General features: G+C 57.9%; 1 protein-coding gene across 3 annotated transcripts; it reads left to right on the top strand.

Moving 5' to 3' along the window:
• Positions 1-272: 272 nt before the first annotated feature.
• CD164L2 (CD164 molecule like 2) lies at positions 273-18,234 on the top strand. Of its 3 annotated transcripts, none has more exons than XM_048825969.2 (6): positions 438-671; positions 6,105-6,209; positions 9,698-9,775; positions 10,469-10,534; positions 12,857-13,019; positions 14,440-16,350. In XM_048825969.2, exons 1-6 carry the CDS (start codon positions 587-589, stop codon positions 14,453-14,455), a joined length of 513 nt encoding a protein of 170 aa, XP_048681926.1. In that variant the 5' UTR covers positions 438-586; the 3' UTR covers positions 14,456-16,350. The 3 variants fall into 3 exon arrangements, with proteins under 3 accessions (XP_048681928.1, XP_048681926.1, XP_048681927.1); XM_048825970.2 differs by lacking the exon at positions 14,440-16,350 and adding an exon at positions 17,149-18,234 and having other exon boundaries at positions 449-671; XM_048825971.2 differs by lacking the exon at positions 10,469-10,534 and having other exon boundaries at positions 273-671.
• Positions 18,235-19,206: the final 972 nt, after the last annotated feature.

Genomic DNA, 19,206 nt, shown 5'->3' with positions numbered 1-19,206 from the left:
CCTGGTGCCAGGGCTCAGCACTCCAGCCTAAATGAGGAAATCCAGGAATTTAGCAAATGTTGGTGCAGGTTTTTGGAACTTGCTGGCGAAGGTTCACTGGGCGCTAGTCATGGTGAAAACTGGGCACCTACAGTTGCCCCTTGGTGAAGACCTTTGACATCCCTGCCCAAAGGGGGGTAGATTCCTGGGGAAAGGGAGGGCTATTTGGGGAGGAGCCGTGGGATTTCTGTTAGCAGGTAGAGAAAGGGCTTGTGTGCACCTGGGGGAGCTTCTGACCCCGGCCTCTGCCCTGGATATGGGGAGGTCGCATCTCGGGGGGTGCCCCCCTTTGGCTAAGATGGGGGCTTATCTGGAGAAGCAGCTGCGCCCCCACGGGGTCGACAGGGGCAGCACCCGAAGGAGCCCGTGGTTTTGGGTGGGGCCGCACCTGGCTATTCCCCCGCCCCCGGCCGGGACGCTGGCTGCTAGCTCCCCGCCCCTGCGCGCATAAGCTCGCTCCGCTCCGGCTGCTTCCCGGGTGCCCCGCTCGCTCCCCCGAAAGTGACGAACCGCCGGAGCCGGGGACTCGCTCCTGCCCCCCGGAGACATGGGTGCGCCCCGCACCTGGGCGCGGCGGGCTGCGCTCTGCTGCGCGCTGCTCTGCGCGCCCTGGCTGCCTCTCGGCTGGGCAGGTAGGTGGCAGCTTCTCCCCCTCCCCAGCTCCAGCGCCTCTGGGGAACGCAGAGGGACCGGGGTGCCCCCCCGGGAGTCCCCCTCCCCCCGGGGTGACCCCTCCAGCAGGGACCCCGCTCCCAGGCTGGAGCCACAGTCTGGGTTTGTTGAAAATAGAAGCTCAGAGCACGAGGGTCTCTGCCCCCTTCTCCGCCCAAGCCCTGTGCAGCTTGCCAGGGCAGCGCTGAGTTGGTTTACAAAACAACCGCCCCCCCCAATCCCAGGTGACCTGGCTGAGCCCTCCTGGGTCTCCTACCACTGGGGACGCTGCTGGGTCCAGGCTCAGGCTCCTCCCAAGTCCTGGGGTTCAGGGGAGCCCTTTGCAGGGCAGCAAATCCAGCCTGGGGCTTGTGATCAGCTGCTGTTCTCACTTCCATTGGTAAGGCAGAGAAACCCCCTGGACTGCATGGCTGGGGCTGCCTTCACCTGGTTCTGTGACCCATTCCTCCAATGACCGGTTCCAGGCCAGTGGTGACCCATGACCGGCTGCCCGCCACTATCCTGTGACCCTGCTCAGAGCAGATCTGTGGCTGGTGCCCAGAGCAGCCCTTGTGCTAAGCTCCCAGCGCTGGGGCAGACAATGGACAATGTTCCCAAATGGGGGTATGACCTGAGCTCAAAATCCGGCCCTCAGTTTGCGGGGTTCTCTCTTGAGGAACCGATTTGTGCAGGGTCAATTTCCTTGCTGTAACTTCCAGCTTAAACTGTGCACCTGTGTTTCCCTGCCTCCTTGGGGACTCGCGTGAGCTCTGTGTTCTCACCATGCAAATCCCGCTCTTGTTTCATTTCCCACATGAAATGCTTGGGAGAGATTTCTAGCTTGGGGGGGGGGGGGATGGCCCACAAGAGACCTAAATCATTCCTCACCGAGCTCTCCAGCTCAGCTGATTGCCTGCCAGTCTGGGACGAGCGCTTGCAGATTCGCTCACCTTTCTGCAGCTGGGACTTTCTGGTGCTCTAGGATCTGAATCCACCTCTCACCAGGGCTTAGCAACAATCTGTGTGTTGTTTTTCCCTCCAGCTGCCCGATTCCCAGTGTAAAGCATCGGAATAGGCGGCATTCAGCAAAATGTCTGATTCTGTGTCTCTGTGCCTGGCAGGATAAAAATAACTTAAATTCTAAACCTGCCTGAAACCCTGAGAACAAAGTCCTGCTTTCCCATTGGTTACTGTACAGCTCTTTAACTGCTAGGCAAAGAGGAGTGTTAGCACCAAAACACTGTATCCATGGCAATGTGTGGCTCAGCTTTTAACTTAATGCAGGAAGGTAATTGCCTAATTATTTTCTTTTCTCTTTTCATGGTTTGCAATAGCAGGAATGGCCTGTGGGTCAGGCTCCGCCTAGCGGTTAATGGCCAGCTGGTTTGAAGGACCCTTTGTTTCAACTCAGACCCTAAGCTGCTCGTTAGCTGTCCCGAAATCATCCTTTTTGCTCCTGTAATGTGTCTCAGTCCAGCTTTTCCAAGGGTGGGCATCCCTCCCAAGGGGGTAAACCGAGGCACACAGGTTAAGGTCCTCCAGGGCCCCAAACTGGCAGTGACCTCCATGGGTGTGCTGGGATTTACCTGAGTGGAGCTCACTGTGGGATGGGTGCCTAGGTTTTTCCAAGGTAATTGCTAATTTTGGGTGCTCAACTTGTGATCTGGGGCCTGATTCATGACAGTGCTGAGTGCCCCCAACGCCGGCTGTTATCAGCAAGGCCGGCAGGCACTCCGTCCCTCTGAACAACAGGCCCTCGAGGGCACAAGTTAGAATCATAGAATCATAGAATATAAGGGTTGGAAGGGACCCCAGAAGGTCATCTAGTCCAACCCCCTGCTCAAAGCAGGACCAATTCCCAGTTAAATCATCCCAGCCAGGGCTTTGTCAAGCCTGACCTTAAAAACCTCTAAGGAAGGAGATTCTACCACCTCCCTAGGTAACGCATTCCAGTGTTTCACCACCCTCATAGTGAAAAAGTTTTTCCTAATATCCAATCTAAACCTCCCCCACTGTAACTTGAGACCATTACTCCTCGTTCTGTCATCTGATACCATTGAGAACAGTCTAGAGCCATCCTCTTTGGAACCCCCTTTCAGGTAGTTGAAAACAGCTATCAAATCCCCCCTCATTCTTCTCTTCTGCAGGCTAAACAATCCCAGCTCCCTCAGCCTCTCCTCATAACTCATATGTTCCAGACCCCTAATCATTTTTGTTGCCCTTCGCTGGACTCTCTCCAATTTATCCACATCCTTCTTGAAGTGTGGGGCCCAAAACTGGACACAGTACTCCAGATGAGGCCTCACCAATGTCGAATAGAGGGGAACGATCACGTCCCTCGATCTGCTCGCTATGCCCCTACTTATACATCCCAAAATGCCATTGGCCTTCTTGGCAACAAGGGCACACTGCTGACTCATATCCAGCTTCTCGTCCACTGTCACCCCTAGGTCCTTTTCCGCAGAACTGCTGCCTAGCCATTCGGTCCCTAGTCTGTAGCTGTGCATTGGGTTCTTCCGTCCTAAGTGCAGGACCCTGCACTTATCCTTATTGAACCTCATCAGATTTCTTTTGGCCCAATCCTCCAATTTGTCTAGGTCCTTCTGTATCCTATCCCTCCCCTCCAGCGTATCTACCATTCCTCCCAGTTTAGTATCGTCCGCAAATTTGCTGAGAGTGCAATCCACACCATCCTCCAGATCATTTATGAAGATATTGAACAAAACCGGCCCCAGGACCGACCCTTGGGGCACACCACTTGATACCGGCTGCCAACTAGACATGGAGCCATTGATCACTACCCGTTGAGCCCGACAATCTAGCCAGCTTTCTACCCACCTTGTAGTGCATTCATCCAGCCCATACTTCCTTAACTTGCTGACAAGAATACTGTGGGAGACCGTGTCAAAAGCTTTGCTAAAGTCAAGAAACAATACATCCACTGCTTTCCCTTCATCCACAGAACCAGTAATCTCATCATAGAAGGCGATTAGATTAGTCAGGCATGACCTTCCCTTGGTGAATCCATGCTGGCTGTTCCTGATCACTTTCCTCTCATGCAAGTGCTTCAGGATTGATTCTTTGAGGACCTGCTCCATGATTTTTCCAGGGACTGAAGTGAGGCACCCAGAGCCCGGGGTGCCCGGAGCCAATGAACCTTTCCTGTACAAACAGTGACCAACGCCTGCGTGCCTTCCGCTGCACAAGTAGCCCCCTCGACTCCTGTGCTTCGAGTTCAGCCCAGGCCTACGTGGGCTTTGGCGAGGAATCCTGCTGTCGTGACACCAAAGGGCCTGTTCTAACCACTAGATCACGCAGCCTCCCCTCTATCCCCTCCTTATTGGCTAACTTTGCTTCCATTTCGAACAAATAACGCAGGGGCAACAGAGTTCTCCGAAAATAAAAATGAGATGCCCGTTCGATACCTGGGTGACTCACTTTACTTTCCCCTGGGCTATTTTTTAAAATGTTGGGGTGGTGATGAGTAAATGTGGGGGGCAGGCACAGTGGGATCCCACCGGTGATAGTGGTTGGACTTGCTAACGCCTATCCGGGTGGGGGACGGGGAGGCTGTGTTTTTAAGCCAGCAAGGGCCAGGGCAGGGGGCAAACCCCTGTTAGAAAAAAGCCCAGCCTGGCTGCAGTTCTGGGAGGCAAACACTGGGGACTGCTAGGCTCGTGCTGCTGGGAGCTAGGATGCGCTCTGATTTTTATCCTGTGCTGACACCCAGGTTCTGGTTGGACTTTCCACCGAGAGCTTCTCTCTCTAGAATGGACCCTAGCCGTTAGCAAGTATCTGGCCATTAGCAAGCAGGCCCAGTTTGGGGGAATAGCCACGGAGCATGAAGGCTGCTACTTGTATCATTATTTCTAGTGACCTGAACTGAGATCAGGGCTCCCTGGGGCTGGGGGCTGTGTGGACCGGGATCTGGACAGTCCCTGCCCAAAAGAGCTTACAATGTAAGTAGACAAGGCAAAGGAATGACCCCCATTTTACAGGTAGGGAAACTGAGGTATGGAGCTATTTCAGTGACTTGCCCAGGGTCACCCAACTGGCAATAAACCCAGCTCTCCTGAGTCCAGGTGCAATGCGTTAGCCAGGAGACCAGCCTTTAACTGTGAATGATCCACCCCAGATAGTTTTTATGGGTCCAATCCTGACAAGTGCCGATTGCCTCCTGGGGTGTGCTGAGCATTCTCAGTCACTGATTTCAGGATTGGGACCCACAGTGGCAGCGAATCCTTGGCTCTCCCATAACCAGGCTTTGCCAGTGAATTAGGTAGGAGGCCGGAGGAAGCAGGCTGTCGCCCTAGGACAGCAGCCCCAGAATGTGGGGCTGGTTACAGGAATCCTGCGAGGTCAACGTGGCTCCACCCAGAGCTGGGTGCAGGTGAGGAGTGCTGCAGGGTTGTCCCAGTGCCCCAGCCTCTGGAGGGAACTGCCCAGGGGTAGCACAGGGAAGTTGACCCAAATAGTTTGGGCCATTCACAAAAACAACCGGAGGAGGAGGTGATCCAGCCACGGCCCCACAGACCCTTATGGCCCCTAGCCCGGTGCTTTGGGCAGTCACCGGAGATTTAGGGAACCCAGGGCCAAGGCCCTGCTCTGGAACAGCCCGAAATGGAGGTCTTCAATTCACTGAAAATTCAAAAACCCCTCGGTCAGTTCATCCTGAAGCGAGTTTTTTCAAAACTGGCTTGGATCCAAACAAATCAGCCATTAGCCCAGCTCTGTGTATTTGTGCTTTGAGATCTGTGACTAAAAGGGCTAGGTCAGCGCAAGGCATGGCTGTCGCTCCGTGTAAAGCACTGGGGTGTTCTCTGCTTCTCTGGGGAGGGCATTCAGCGCAGGACACCTGTAGCTCAGGGCCATAGCCAGGTGAGGTATGTGAAAATGAATGTCCTACTTTCAGAGATGGAGAAACGGAGGCCCAGATTTTCAAAGGTATTTAGGTACTGAAGTGACTTGCCTGAGGACAGGGAGGAATAGGCTTTGGAGAGCTCTGACTCTATCCCGTGCTCAGACCACAGGACTCTGCCTCTCTTGGGTCTAATCCTTAGACTCTAATCCACCTAACTTCCAAGAGGGGGCAAGGGCTGGAATGTCTTGACTCTCCAGACGCTCGCCGGGGCCGTGGCTTGCTGGGTCTGAGTGTCACTCAGAGGCCATGGTACCAAGTCGCCCATGGGGGATGCTGGCCAGGCTCCCGAGAAGGCCCCCGGTCAGGTCAGAACCGAGGGGGCTGGGGACTGTTCTGTGTCTGTGAAGGCTTCACTTAGCAGTTCCGAGGTGCCCTTCAACCTTGACGTCTCATGGCTCCGTGCCCCGTCCTCCAAGCAGAAAGACGGCGGGGCAGGCTAGTTACCCGGCTGCTTGCTGTGACCTGACATCTGGCGTCCTCTTGGTTTTGGCAGGAGAGTGCAAACAGCTGGAGCCCTGTGAGAGGTGCATTGAAGGAGACGCTTCCCGGAACATCACAGGCTGCGTGTGGATGCACTGCGGAGCCTTGGAGGAGCCAGGTACGGTGGGGGAGCACCTCGAGTTCTCCTGTGTTAACCCTTTGCAGCCTGGCCCCATGGGTCCTGCTGGCCAGGAGGTATCCGGTTGTGTTCAAACATCAGCACAGCTTCCACCGTCAGCAGGGATCTTAAAGCCATCTCCCAAACCCTCCGTGTAGGGCGAATCCATGGCACGGTTCTCAGACCCACCCTGGGCCCAGGAAATGGCTAGAAACAGGCCCTAGGATTGTTCTGCTGGTGGCCTGGAAAGTACCAGTGTCTTAAGTGTTAGTGGGCCCTGTTCCCTTTGAGCTAGAGTCTACGCACCCACAACTGGGGTCTGGTTTTCACGAGGGCTCAGAAAACCCATCTGTAAGGGTCACACTGAGGGCTTGGAAAGACCGGCCCTCTCTGCAGGTGCCCAAATGGGTGGGCACTTTTACTCTGGTCAGGCCACATGCTCTCTCCCGACGCCAGTGTCCGTGATGGGTTGGACGCTGCGTCTGTCACCGGGGTATCGGGAGAGGGTTCCACTGCGAATGGTTTCAGGACAGATTTCCTGACTGCCTTTCCCGGCAGGGGCCTGCGTTCGCGCTCTCTCTGTTGGGGCGGGTTTGTCCCCGGGCCGGACAGGGCGCTGCTGGTTGTATTCAGCGCTGCTAGCCAGGCGGGGGATTAGGCTGAGCTGCTTCCTCTCATGTTGGCAGGGCGGTGGGGAGTTTGCTGCCCTTTGACAGCTGAATTCCAAGCTTTCTAAGTGATTCAGTGACGGAAGGTTTCTTTACTGTCCACCTAGTCATGTCCTGCTTCCCTACAGAGACCATCTTGGAGAAATCTCCCTGTCTCTGGACGCTGGTCTCGGTGGGGGATGCTGGGGAACCCACACTCTACCCCAGCTCAGCCCTCTAGTGGAGGTGACCACCCTGGTGAAAGCAGAGTTCTCCTCCTTGCGGGATAGACGGAGGACGCGGAGGGGCCCCGGCTGGTTCTGTGAGCTGAGGCCTGGCTTCCCTGGCTGCTAGTCTGGCCACCTCTTCCCTTGCAGTGCCCTGCTCGAAAGCCAGACTGAGGTCGGGCCCAGCCGCCTGCTGCAAAAGCCTCCGTGGTACAGTGAGGAGCCAGCCCGCAGGGAGCCGCTAAACCCAGCGGAGAGGCAACAGCTGGCCTACTGTGGTCTGATTAAGGGTGGGGACGGGGGACCAAGAGTCATTAGTGGGGGGGGCCCTCCCCAGTCACATCATCACCCCCAAAATTACCCAGCATCCCCCACACATTCACCTGCCAAAAATCCCATTATCCTCCCACCCTGTCCTAAGCCATCGCCTCCCACGGCCCCGTGAATCACGCTCCCCAGTATCGAGTGCCACCCACCCCCAGCTGCTTCTACTGGCGGGTGCAGCCTGTCTTCCCCCCCCACCCCACCCCACCCCCCGCAAAGGCCTCTGGCTCTAGGCCTCACCCCTCCAGCCCCACCGCCAGCCAACAGCAGCAGCGCCACCTGGTGGCCGGTGCAGGGCTGGCGGGTTGCTAGCTCAGTCTGCCGTGGCTGGCGGTGCTTAATTTGCAAAGGCAGAAGTGCCGGGGCTCCAGCAGTAACCCTGGCATCCTCTGCCCAGCATGGCCTTGCGTGCCACCGAGAGGCTGGGGCTGAGCCCTGCCAACCCCAGGCACAAATTAAGCTCCCGTGGCAGGGCAGCCCAGTTCCCCCAGTGAGCAAAGAACAAACTCCGCTCGCTGTTCTGGTGTGTACGCCCCGGCCCACCCTATGCGCACTGTGGCCAGCAGAGCCACTTGCCACACCCGCTGTCCCATTGCTCTGCCGGGGGCACCGAGGGGATCAGGCCCAGCTGGGCAAGGGGAGTTGGGTTGTCCCTTTCAGAGCCGAGTGAGGAAAAGTGACAGACTGGCGACTGCGTGAGGGTCTTTCCTGCTCATCCGTGTAATTCATTCTCTTGCTTCTGTCCCGCTATGCAGTGTTGCATGAGCTCTCTAAGCTGGAGGCTTTGCTAAGTCCCTGCTCTGTGACCCATGGAAGACATTAGGTCTTTCTGGGGGGGTCTGTCTCTTTCAAATCTCCCCCTGGTGCTTTAAAGCCCAGGGCCCAGCCAGCCCTGAACAGAACAGCACACGGCATCTTTGTTTTCTGGGTGGGTGTCCTGTTGCTTTGGGAGGGGGCTCTGGATGCTTCTGCTGCTACCTTCAATAACAACTGATGTCGTCGGGAGTGCGGGGGGAGGGAGAAGCAGAGATAATGGAATCGAAAATCCTCCACTTCCCAATGGGTGGGGCAGATAACTGAGACAGAAGAACGTGCGGCAAGAAGAAGCCGACCCATCGGCCCAAGCACATGGACCTGCAGAAAACCCAGTAGCTTAAAAATACCTGCCACTTTGTTTAAACTCTTTTGGGAAGCCCAGGCTCCTTTGGTGACTTTAGCTAAAGTAACCAGAGTCTGTCTATTTGGAGATCACGTCACCTGCTGGTAACATGCAGCCATTTCTGGGGTGAGATGCCTCAGATTCTGCTCTGCTTGCAAGTCAACCATGACCTCTTGCTCTAGAAGTGGCATCTGAACAGCTTGTCTGCGTGGCTGACAAGCCAGTAGGCTGCCTCTCGCTCTCCAGGAATGGGTTTCTGGTGTGCCATGCTAGGTCCAGCTGCCTGTTGGTCCAGCCATCTTCATCCAGCCGCCATGTGCTGGGATGGGCTTCTGCCAGGTTACTGGGGTCTGGAGTGAAGCTATGTAAGGGTCCATAGCTGAAATGGTAAAATAACAACTGGCTTTCCAAAGGGGATGGGGCTCATGCAGCTGAGCTGACACCAGGGTTGTGACTTGAGTTCCATGGGATCCCATCGATCTGGGGGTCTGTGGATCCCAAATAAGCTGGAATTTGTGGTTAGGTGTCTAATGCTGGAGAGAGCCACTTATAGGGACAAAACAATGGGAGATGTGATCTCCTTGCTGTTCTTCCACCCTCCAGGAACTGAAATATCCCCAAGGGTGAGAGCCAGTCCCCGTCTCAGCCCACAATGGGGCTCTCCCAGGACTTACAGCTCCTGGGGGAATTGTCGGTACAAACCATGGGCCCTGATGAAAGCTGCATGGATCCGATGGGGGGAGAGGTTTGCCGGTCGTCCAAGAAACGCCATTCAGGAACGCATCCCCGCGGGAGATCGTGTTCCAAGCGTGACGCCGTCCGCACAAGCTCTGGGCGTGATGCTGGGCAGGGCCTGGGGGAGCAGAGGCTGCTGAGGCAAAGTTGGGACATGTCAAACTCAAAGCCCGTATGCTCATTTGGGCAGGTTTGGACTTTTGAGTTCTTAGACTCTGCTTCCCCAGCGCTCCTGTGTGGCTTACCAGGCTGACCACACGGTCTTGCTCATTGTCTCCCCACGCCAGCCAGGCCTCCCCCACTCAGAGCCCTCCTTGCGGGGGGGAATGGCAGGGTTTTCTAGAGGGCAGGTTTGCTCAGGGGAGTTTTGTGGAAGTTTTTTCCTCTTTCCTTCAGGGCCCGGGGACTGCATTGGGAAGGGAGAAGCCACCAAGGAGACATGCTCCATCTACAATGTCACAGCTACATGTCCAGGTAACTTCCCGGGGTGAACGCAGCCGCACAGGCCGTGGGTGGAGTGCAGCACCAGGCCTCGGCAGACCTGTATTCTGTCCCTGGCTCAGATGCTATTTATTTTCCCATCTGTCAAATGGGGACGATATTCCCCCTTCTTTGCAAGGCGCTGTGCGAGCTGATGGTCTCAATGTAAGTGCCTGGTATTGCTGTTGTTTATCATCTGCTTTTGTGTAAGAGAACCCACGCTCCGCTGCAGGAGTGGCAGCTGTGAGACCAGCCCCGGCCTCTCCCTGCAGGAGGCGCTGTGGAGAACGTGGCAGGAGCACTGGCTATCAAGGCAGCAGCTAGCTACTCCTGTCCTAGCTGCTTCCAGGATCCTGTAAACACCTCTGACTAAATGTGTGCAGGAGCCCCTGCCTGCAGCTAATTGCATGCATAGGGTATAAGCAGGGCTGCCTGTCCTGGGAGAAGAAGGCGCAGTTCCATGGGCTCAACCCGTTGGGGAACTTGATATGTCTGACGGCCAATTGTTGTCCCCAGCTACATGAGACCCAACCGCTCCCAGCAGGGGACGCTGTAGGGAACGGGGCAGGAACAGTGACGGTGGGGGAGCTCCAGTCCCATCTGCTCCAGTCCCAGCCATGGTAAGAGCCAGAGAGGAACTCTGGCCTCTAAGCACCTTGTTTTGTTCTGCCACCCTTGCCCCCTCAGCATGGAGAGCGCCCACCAAGGAGCCCCAGCGAGCGCCCACCAAGGAGCCTGAGATCCTCACGCCAGGCAAGTGGCACCCAGGTGGGCTGGGGAGGGAGTGTCCAGCTGGGGATCTAGGGTGACCAGCAGTGGCAGGCTGGAGTAGAGGCAAGTTCAAATTTGTGGTTCTTGCACCAGGCTCGGGTCAGCGGGGAGGAGTCTGGCAGGGTTTGTTTTGGTGAGAACACTCACTCTTCCTTCCCGCGGCAGACAGCCAGTTGAATGTCTCTTCGTTCTAGAATTTCTCCTGCAGAAACAGGGGGAGGGAAGCGTGTGCTGTAATTCAAGCACAGGCCTGGCCCTCAGGACTCCTGGGTTCCACTGACAGTGCTGGCTGTGACAGTTCTGCAAAGTCCTCCTCTCCCTCCCCCGCTCCGTGCCTCAGTTTCTCCATCTGCACTGAAAAGGAGAATAATGACATTCTTTCCCTGCCATCCCAGGGAGAGTTTGGAGGGTTACTAATCGCTGCCTGAAGTGCTTCTAGGTTAATGCCCGGTGCTATACAAAGGCAAAGTATTCTATTAATCAGAGCACTGTCACATAGGGGAGAGCCCCATTTTGGGGATCTCCAAATATTTGGTGGTGAAAGCCTAGCATGTACTAAGGCAGGGGTGGCTGACATCTCTCCCTGCCGAGCTCCCCGGGCTGCGTGCGGTGCCTTTTGTGAAGCATCCAGCGCTACCTATTATGTCTGAACGATGGATCTGACTTCTTTTACAAGGGGGTGTGAGACACCCGCATACTAACTTATAGGCACAGTTAACTGTGATTTGTTCGTGCAAACCAGGTCATCGCTCATGCAGAGTATCGCAAGTTGATCAACTTGCACACTCATTTTGCATGTGTATTTGGGGCCCAAACGTTCGGAAAAATCAGACCTGTGTGCAAGTGAGAGAGAGAGAGAGAGCCCTCTGATTTTACATAGAGACTCTCCAAGCATTGCTTCACTCCCCACTAAAATGCAGCCGAGCCCTGGGCTCGTAAGAGCTCTGGGTGGAGAGGACCCCAGCACCTGTGAGACAGGCTGTAGCAATGCAGCATGGGATAGGAAGAGGATACCGTATCCAGCTGCACCTGCCTGGGGAAATGGAGGCAGGCGGCATGTAATGGGCACAAATACTCTTTCCAGTTCCTGGCTCATTGTTTGCTAGGGCGGGTGGGGAGGGTAACCAGGTGGGAGGATGGGGAACGGGACGGCAGTGTTATGGGAAGGAGCCTTTTTCCAGGAAGGAGGAGCAGGAATCAGAGAGCTTTCAGCTAATTAAAACGAGTAACTTTATCCCGGAGCTTTGTGAATTATTGATCCAGCCCAGGCTCTGATGGGCAGTCGCTCTCGTTAGCAGAGCAGCTGATGGCTTCTCTTCCCAGTCCTCCCATTCCGCATGCAGGTGGTTCGCTCTCACACACTCACACTCACACAGTCTCTGCTCTGCAGTAAACTCTCTGCTGCAGCAGGTGCTGTGGACAGAGGAACGGGCTGGCAGAGCGAGAGCACTGAAAGGGTTAAACTCCATTCCCTAAACAGTCTCCTTCCAGTGACCCCTCTGGGGTCTGTAGTGTGCATGGGGGACCTGCAGCGTCCCCCCAACCCTTTGCATTTCACTCTGTTATAAAACATATCAGGCTGCAGAACGCCACTGCTCTGTGTTTCTGCCCCTTCCTCTCACATCTGCCGCCAGACGGGTCTAGTTCTTCCTCGCCAGTCAACCGGCTGCTGCGTCACCATCAGCTTCGGTGCCTGAGATGCCATCTGGGCTTGGGAGATTAGATCACGAGAGGAATCCGAGCATGCGGGCTGTGCTGGAATGCAGCCACCTTTGGGGAGGAGGGCAGCTGCCCACTCGTACGCTGCAGCACTGGTGGGGTGGGGAAGAAGAGATGCTGCTGGCCAAAGAGAATGGGGGAAGTGCCATGGGATCTGGAGTGACCCTCGTCCCAAACAACCAGGACCTCAGCTTCATCTCTGATGGCCCGGTCCCCCTGGCACCATGCTGGGGCGTTGGCAGAGAAGGCAGTGTTCTCTCCAGGTGGAATGCCCCTCCTGGTTCCTGGAGAGCTTTAGGTGAGCCTGTTCCAGAGCCTAGGGCATCTCCCATCTCTTCCTCCTGGCCCTTTCCCTCCATCACTGCCTAGGGAAGCCCTGCTTAGCCAGGGGCAGGAGAGGGGTCTTGCCTTCAGCACCAAGGACAGCATCCCTATTATCTGGGCTCGGGGCCCCAAGGGCCCAGAAGCCTGCTCAGGTGGCCAGTAACTAGGGAGCAGGTGGCATGCCGGGAGAAGGAGCGTGGCGTTGCAGGGGGGTGCGCGTGGCGCCAGGCCCCAGTAATGCCCTTGCTGCTTCCCCCCCAGGGACGACAGCCGGCCCCCCGCTGACGGCCACCCCTGAGTTCCGCCCGCCTGGCTTCAACTCAGCCAGCTTCGTGGGGGGGATCGTCCTCGTGCTGAGCATCCAGGCCGTCTTCTACTTCATCGTCAAGTTCCTCAAGTCCAAGGACAGCACCTACCAGACACTGTAAGCTTCCCCCCCGCACACACTGTCTTGGCCAGGCTCGGTCCTGGGGCTCGAGGACAGCTCCGATCCCAGGAGCGGCTGGGGGCGAGCCCTGCCACGTGGGCTGTGTGTGATGGGGCATAGAGGGAGACCCACTGGTGCCATAGGCTCAATATTGACTCACCCATAGCTGTACACGGGGCAACTACTAGATCCAGCCTGGGGGAAGGGGGGGCTTAGCACTGTCTGGCTCCCATCTTTCCACCCGTGTTTAGAAAGCATTGACTGCAATCTGTCTAGAACCGCCGTGGGCATGTTTTCCCCTGCCACAGCTAGGCAGTTGTGTGCGTCTGGGGTCTCTGCACCTGCTCCCCTGGGCGCTGCGAGACCCTTGCGTGTCTGTCTCCGCCAGCTGCGTGCACGTGGCCGTGTGTGGCGTCTCATCCAGGCTCCTCTCTCTTGCTCGTGGCCGTGCATCGCTGGTTCACGCTCATGCAGGCCCTGCTGTGAAACTTTCCATGTTCTCCTTTTCCCCTGTCCTGTCCCCCTTATGCTCACTGGGGCATCCGCTCTGCCTCTCCCTGCTCTGCGGAGGCCAGGTCTCCCCAACGCGTGTGCTCTGTGAGCAATAAACCCCAGCTTTCCCTCTGGTGGAGACTCGTCCCCCATGTGTTTCTCATCTGGTTGTTTTTCTGCCTCCTCATCCATCTGTTGTCGCCCGTTCATCTCTCTGGTGCCTGCCAGCTGGCTTCTCCCCTCCCTGGATCATCCCCCACCTCCTGCCATTCGCAGCAGAGACACAGGATCCAGGGACTCGGCCCCTAGGAAAGCTCGTTCTGCTGCAGAGCCGGAGCCCTCCTTGTTTAAACCCCTCATGCTGATTGTGGCCTGGCGGGGCATGTGGGGATGGGCCGGAGCTGGGAAGTGGCCGTTTGCGAGAGGGGAGGCTGGGCCAGAGTCACTGAAGCTGGATGAAATGGGGCCTCGCTCACTCTTCTCCCCGTGCTGGGGTAGGGCATCTCCAGAGGCTCTGGGCTGGGCCCCTTCAAGCCCCCCAACACCCACACTCCTCTGCTGCTCCCTAGCCTATGCGCTCCTCCACCTGCCAGCCCATCCAGAGCCCCCTTCCCCTTTCTAGGATGAACCCACTTGGCCTGACTCCCCTGCCCAAGGTACCATACACCATGCAGGGACTGACCTCTGGGCATGCCCAAGTCCTGGGCACATGCTTGCCTCGTTTCACCTGGGGCCCTGCCTCTCTCAGCCCCAGTCCCGGCTCGGGGACTTTCTCTCTTGTGGGAGTAGGGCCCCTGCCTCCCTTCACACCCCATAGGAGAGCGTGGAGGGTAGAGTCTTGCGCTGGGCAGGGAGCTGGGCCTGTGTCTAATGTCAGGGGCTGTCCCCTCTCTCCGTGTTTCCCTTGCACGCTGCCCGGCGCCAGGGAGGAGAACCAGTAGGTGTGGCTGTGTGCGCGAGCAAGGCGATGGGAAATGGGCCACGGCTGCAACAAGAGAAAACCTCACCCTTCCTTGGAGCTGCCCGTCGCTGGGGCTGGGGGTGTCTCCAGGGCAGCATGTTAGCCCAGCCTGCTCCCTTCCTGGCTGCGTGCTGCACAGAGGGGGCATGCAGGCCTTGGCTAGCCCGTTCGCTTGTATTAAAATGCTGTCTCCTTGCCCAAAGGCGGGGCCGAGTGCCCCACTCAAGGGATGGAGCTGAGTAATGTCCCCACAGCTATTTAATGGGACGCTACCCTGTTCCCATCCACCACCACGGCCCACTGCTGTCACAAGCGTTTTCTTGGCTGGCGTCTGGCCGTCTCTCCCCCCCCCCGCCCCAGCCCCTGTGCTACAGCAAGGCTCTCTGCTGTCATAGCAGTTCCCAAACAACCCCCTTTGTGGACTGGGAAATCAACCCTTCCTCCCTACGTAAGCATCCTCAGTCTGGCTCCAGCTTGGCTTTGTGCAGCCAGGCTGTGTGGAAAGCGTTTGCTTGTGCCCCGCCTGATTGGCTTCCCCGGTGCTCGCGTGGCCCTGGTGAGGGAGAGAGTAGTGTAGTGGGGGAGTTAGTGGGAGGGCTGGGTTCTGTTCCTGCCTCTGCCACTGGGCTCGCTGCAGAACCTCTGTGCCTCAGTTTCCCCAGCTGTACAGTAGTAATAGCTACCTGTAAAACGCTGTGGAGTCCTTGGCTGGAAGATGCCAGAGACATTGTTACAGGGGTGAAGCGGCAGGTCATACAACAATGAGAAGAGCCTCTGAAATCTGCAGTGGAGTGTGTCCTGCTGGAAGCAATTCTGCGCAGCCCTTCCCCCTGCACTCCCAAGTACGCTGAACGGAGCAGACAGGGTCTGTTCTCTTAGCACTGTAGCGCCTAGAAGACCTGAATACGATCAGGCCCCCCAGTGCCAGGGGCTGTACAGAGGCAGAGTGAGACACAGACCCCGCCCCAAGAGGTTGACTGTCTTCAAGAGGGAGAGGAAGGATTATCCCAGTTTTACAGAGAGGGAACTGACTCCCTGCGCGCCCATCAGCCAGACTCTTCCAATGAGGTCAGCCCCTCGCGCGCTGGGCTCTTGAAAATCTGGCGTGAACTGCGTGCCGCATGGACTCGATGGCACAATCAGAAATCGAATCTAGGTCTCCCTGAACCCCAGCCCGGTGCATTATCCCCGAGCCCATCCGCCACCCCCAGCTGTGTGAAAACCGCGTCCAGCTCAGAGCGGGTCTTATGAGCTCTCCCTCCGGCAATTCCTGCTGCCGGGGCTCGTCGGGGAGGCAGTGAGATGCCTGCCCCTCGTGTCCTCTTCCTGAGCCACCCCCGGAGCAATTTCCAAATAATCCTGTCCCTGAATTTCTCACTTGATTGCTGAATCCCGAGGAGGATTTTTGTTCATCCCCCCGCCCCCTGGTGGCAGGGCAGGTGACGTTATGCTGGCTCGCTGTGGGGCCATCTCTAAAATACAGGGTGCTCCTGGCCACTGGCATCCCCAGCAGCTCCCCGTTCTGTCTGGATGGCAGCAGTCCCCTATGAGCCGTGGCTCTGCTCAAGGTAGCTTAGCAGCAGACGGCTCTGACCGCCCCCACCCCGCCACCCTCCCCCGGGCCAGCAGCATGTCTGTCGGTATCGCTTTGTCCCCCCTTCCCCAGCGCAGCCGTTGTGAGGGGAAGGTGGGATGGTTAACAGGGCCTGTACCCCTCCCTCTGCCCGCTCCCCCCCCCCAGCCGTCCGCGTGCTCTTGCTGTGCCGTTGTGTTGCCGTGTGGGTCCCTGGGGGGCGGCTGGGGGCATGCTGTGTGCAGTGGGCCGAAGCCTTGTGAGTGCGGGGGCGGAATTAAAGCTGCACGGTTTGATTTCTCCAGGGTGGCTCTTTATTGCTGGGCGGATCCCAGCGCAGGGGCGGGAGGTTGAGGACAGCTCAAGGCGTGGAAATCGCTTGGCAGAGTTACACGGGCCCGGGCAAACTGGGCTGACCTGCCGGGCATGGGCCGGTGCTGCCGTAGCAGGTATCTGGTTCCCCTGCCCCGCCAGGCTGCGAGGGCGAATGGATGCCTGTCCAGCTTTGTCCTCCGGTGTGCGAAGGGCCCTTGAGGCCGGCGTGCGCCCACGCCCCTGCTATAGCGTCAGGCTCTCCGATAGAAGGGTCTCTGGGAGACCATCTCCAGCACCCGCCGTGTGCATTAGGTCCTAAGGGGCCGGGGAGAGGCTGAGAACATTTGGGTTTTCAAGGACAAGGACGGGGGTGGCCAGTACAACCTGCCCGTGGGAAGCAAGGAGCCATGTCCCTGGGCTGTGCATAATTGGCCTGTTTCCCTACAAGCAGCCCTGTGTGTGTCTGTCTGTCCGTCCCCCACCCATGGTTTATTTGCCCATCTAACTACATTACCCTCTTGGGGCCAGATCGACAGCGGGATGGTGCCAGCCCTGGTTTAGGGACAGAGGAGGATCCTCTGCTGAGAGCTGCCTCCCTGGGCTGGGATTGAACCAGCGACCTGGTTGTGAAGGGTTCCTTGCGCTGCCAAGCCCCTGGGGCATCCAGGCCTGTCTGGGCCAGCAGCCTGCGCCAGGGTGGGGAATGGCTGCGCCGGGGGCGGGCAGCGATTGCGGTAGGATTCGGCCCTCGCTGGTGAGCTCTCTTCTTTGTCCCACCGCATTAGGATCTGACGGCTGATCCCCGGGGCGGTGCGGTGAAGTGGTTTCCTGTGGGAGGAGGAATGGAAGACGAGGTGGTCAGTGCTCCGGCTGCCCTGCTTGCTCGCAGCAGCGCCCCTCTCCCTCCTTCAGCGCCGCTTGCTGGGGCAGGAGATCTGGGCGCCGTGGAGCTATGCAAAGCACTGCCAGGCCGGGTCCTCCGGCTCGGAGCCATGTTGTCCATTAGACTCGTCACGGGGAGGCCTGGCCCCGGGGCCACACACGCTCCATCCCAGGCTCAGGCCAGTCCCCAGCAAGACGTAATGTCGCTGCCTTGTTTGGAAAGCTCAGGGTGCCCTCCTGGCCCTGCCCTCTCTGGATGGATGGACCCCCGGGGCTGATGGGCTCAAACCACCTTCGCCGGACCCTCCACGGCACAGCTCTAGCTCTGTTTGATTGTTCGTTTCTCCCCCGCCCTGCGCCCCGGGCTGGCGAGCTCCCATTTCCTGCTATAATTCCAGTGGGTGAGGGGGGGCAAAGCTGGGTCAGCCACTTGCCTGGGGTCAGCAGTCCACTGGGCCTTCACCTTCTGTCTGCTGGAGGAACATGCCTCCCCCCACCCCCATGCACATGCCTTGAGCCCTCTGCCCCACCCCGGCCTGTAACTTCTCACCAGCCTTCATCTTTGTAACCCCTGCTCAGTCGTGCCGACTGATCCTCAGACAAAGGGCTTCCCCAGGCTACAGGGGCTGGAGAGGTCTCCCCTAGGCTCAGGTGAGCTTCCTAGTGCTGTTCCTTCTGGAGATCTCAAGGGACCCACAACCCACTGCTGGTTTCCTCTTTAAGGGTGGCCTAAGGGCCCCCCCCCCCAGATGTTCCCCAGATCATCTCTCTGGTGCCTGCCAGCTGCCTTTTCCCCTTCCCAGGCCCAATCTGCTCTCACAGGGGGCTGGTTGTGTTATTCCCCACGCTGGCTCCGTTTCCCCTGGGCGGGCTGCAGCCCCAGCCAGGCTGGTGGGACTCCAGGCTCCGACCCCTGGCCACGCAGCGCTGCGGGGGGATGGAGTCATTGCACGCAGAGGAGGCAAATAAAAGCACTTTCTTGTTCTTGACTCTTTGGTGTCTGGGTCGTGTGTGGGAGCGACGGGGACTGCGTTACATCCAGGGAGCTGCCAGCGCCGCGGTAGCCTGATGAGCAAGTTTTCTGCAGCTGGCAGCCCCCCGCTCTGGTGGGTGGGATCTGGAGCATACACCTGGGACGGGCAGAGGGGAGCTGGGCTGTCCTGGGAGGACAGTTATGGACTTAACCTTCGCCTCCTCTACACCGTGTGTGCACCTGGGCCCGGGGTGATTAGTTCTCACCCTTGGCCTGCTGACAATGGGGCTATTCAGCGATGCAGGCAGCTGCATTCCTCTTCTCCAGGGCCAGCAGCAGGGAGCCAGGCTGCTGAACTGCATGGCTGCCCCTGGGCCTGGCCCACATCCCCTAGGCCCTGATCCTGAGCAGTAGTAAGCCCCTGGCCACTGCAATGGGATCCTCTTGCTACGCTCAGTGATCAACCGGCGCCCGAGTGGAGAGGGACATGGGGTTGCAGCGGGGAGGTGCTGTGTTTGGGGTGGCCGTGAATGGCCGGGGCTGGGAATGTTCCAAGTGTGGGGTTTGGCTCTGCTTAGCCCCACTGGGAGTGAAGGATTTGGTCTGTGTTCTGCTCTCCTCCCTGTTATTCGTAGGAAGAGAAACCAAACCATCCAGGGATGTGAGCTTTGGACCCCACTGTGAGGGGACGGTGTTATCCCCTTTTCACAGATGGGGAAACTGAGGCACGCAAAGGCGGCCGCAGCAAGGCATTCGGTTCAGTGCTAAGAACCGAACTCACGACTTCCTGGCTCCCAGCCTTGTGCTCGGCACCGCACCTCGCATTTGAGCACTACAGCTGTCAGCCCGACCCAGTCCTCAGCGCAGAGCGGGACTGCCCCAGCGAGCGTGTGTGTCTCCCCTTTGCAGGGCGTTGTTATGGCATGTGGCCGAGGACAGGGGGTCTCAGAGTGTGGCCACCAGCTCTTGCTGGCGGCTGCACCCACGT

The sequence above is a fragment of the Caretta caretta genome, chromosome 19, assembly GCF_965140235.1.
Source record: "Caretta caretta isolate rCarCar2 chromosome 19, rCarCar1.hap1, whole genome shotgun sequence".
Lineage (NCBI taxonomy): Eukaryota > Metazoa > Chordata > Testudines > Cheloniidae > Caretta > Caretta caretta.
This window is presented reverse-complemented; position numbering and strand designations above follow the sequence as displayed.

Excerpts from the sequence above, each read along its gene's own strand:
- CD164L2 (XM_048825969.2), top strand. The coding sequence starts at position 587 with ATGGGTGCGCCCCGCACCTGGGCGCGGCGGGCTGCGCTCTGCTGCGCG. Across the intron at positions 672-6,104 it reads GCTGCCTCTCGGCTGGGCAG|GAGAGTGCAAACAGCTGGAG; the intron begins GTAGGTGGCAGC and ends TGGTTTTGGCAG. Across the intron at positions 9,776-10,468 it reads TGTCACAGCTACATGTCCAG|CATGGAGAGCGCCCACCAAG; the intron begins GTAACTTCCCGG and ends TTGCCCCCTCAG.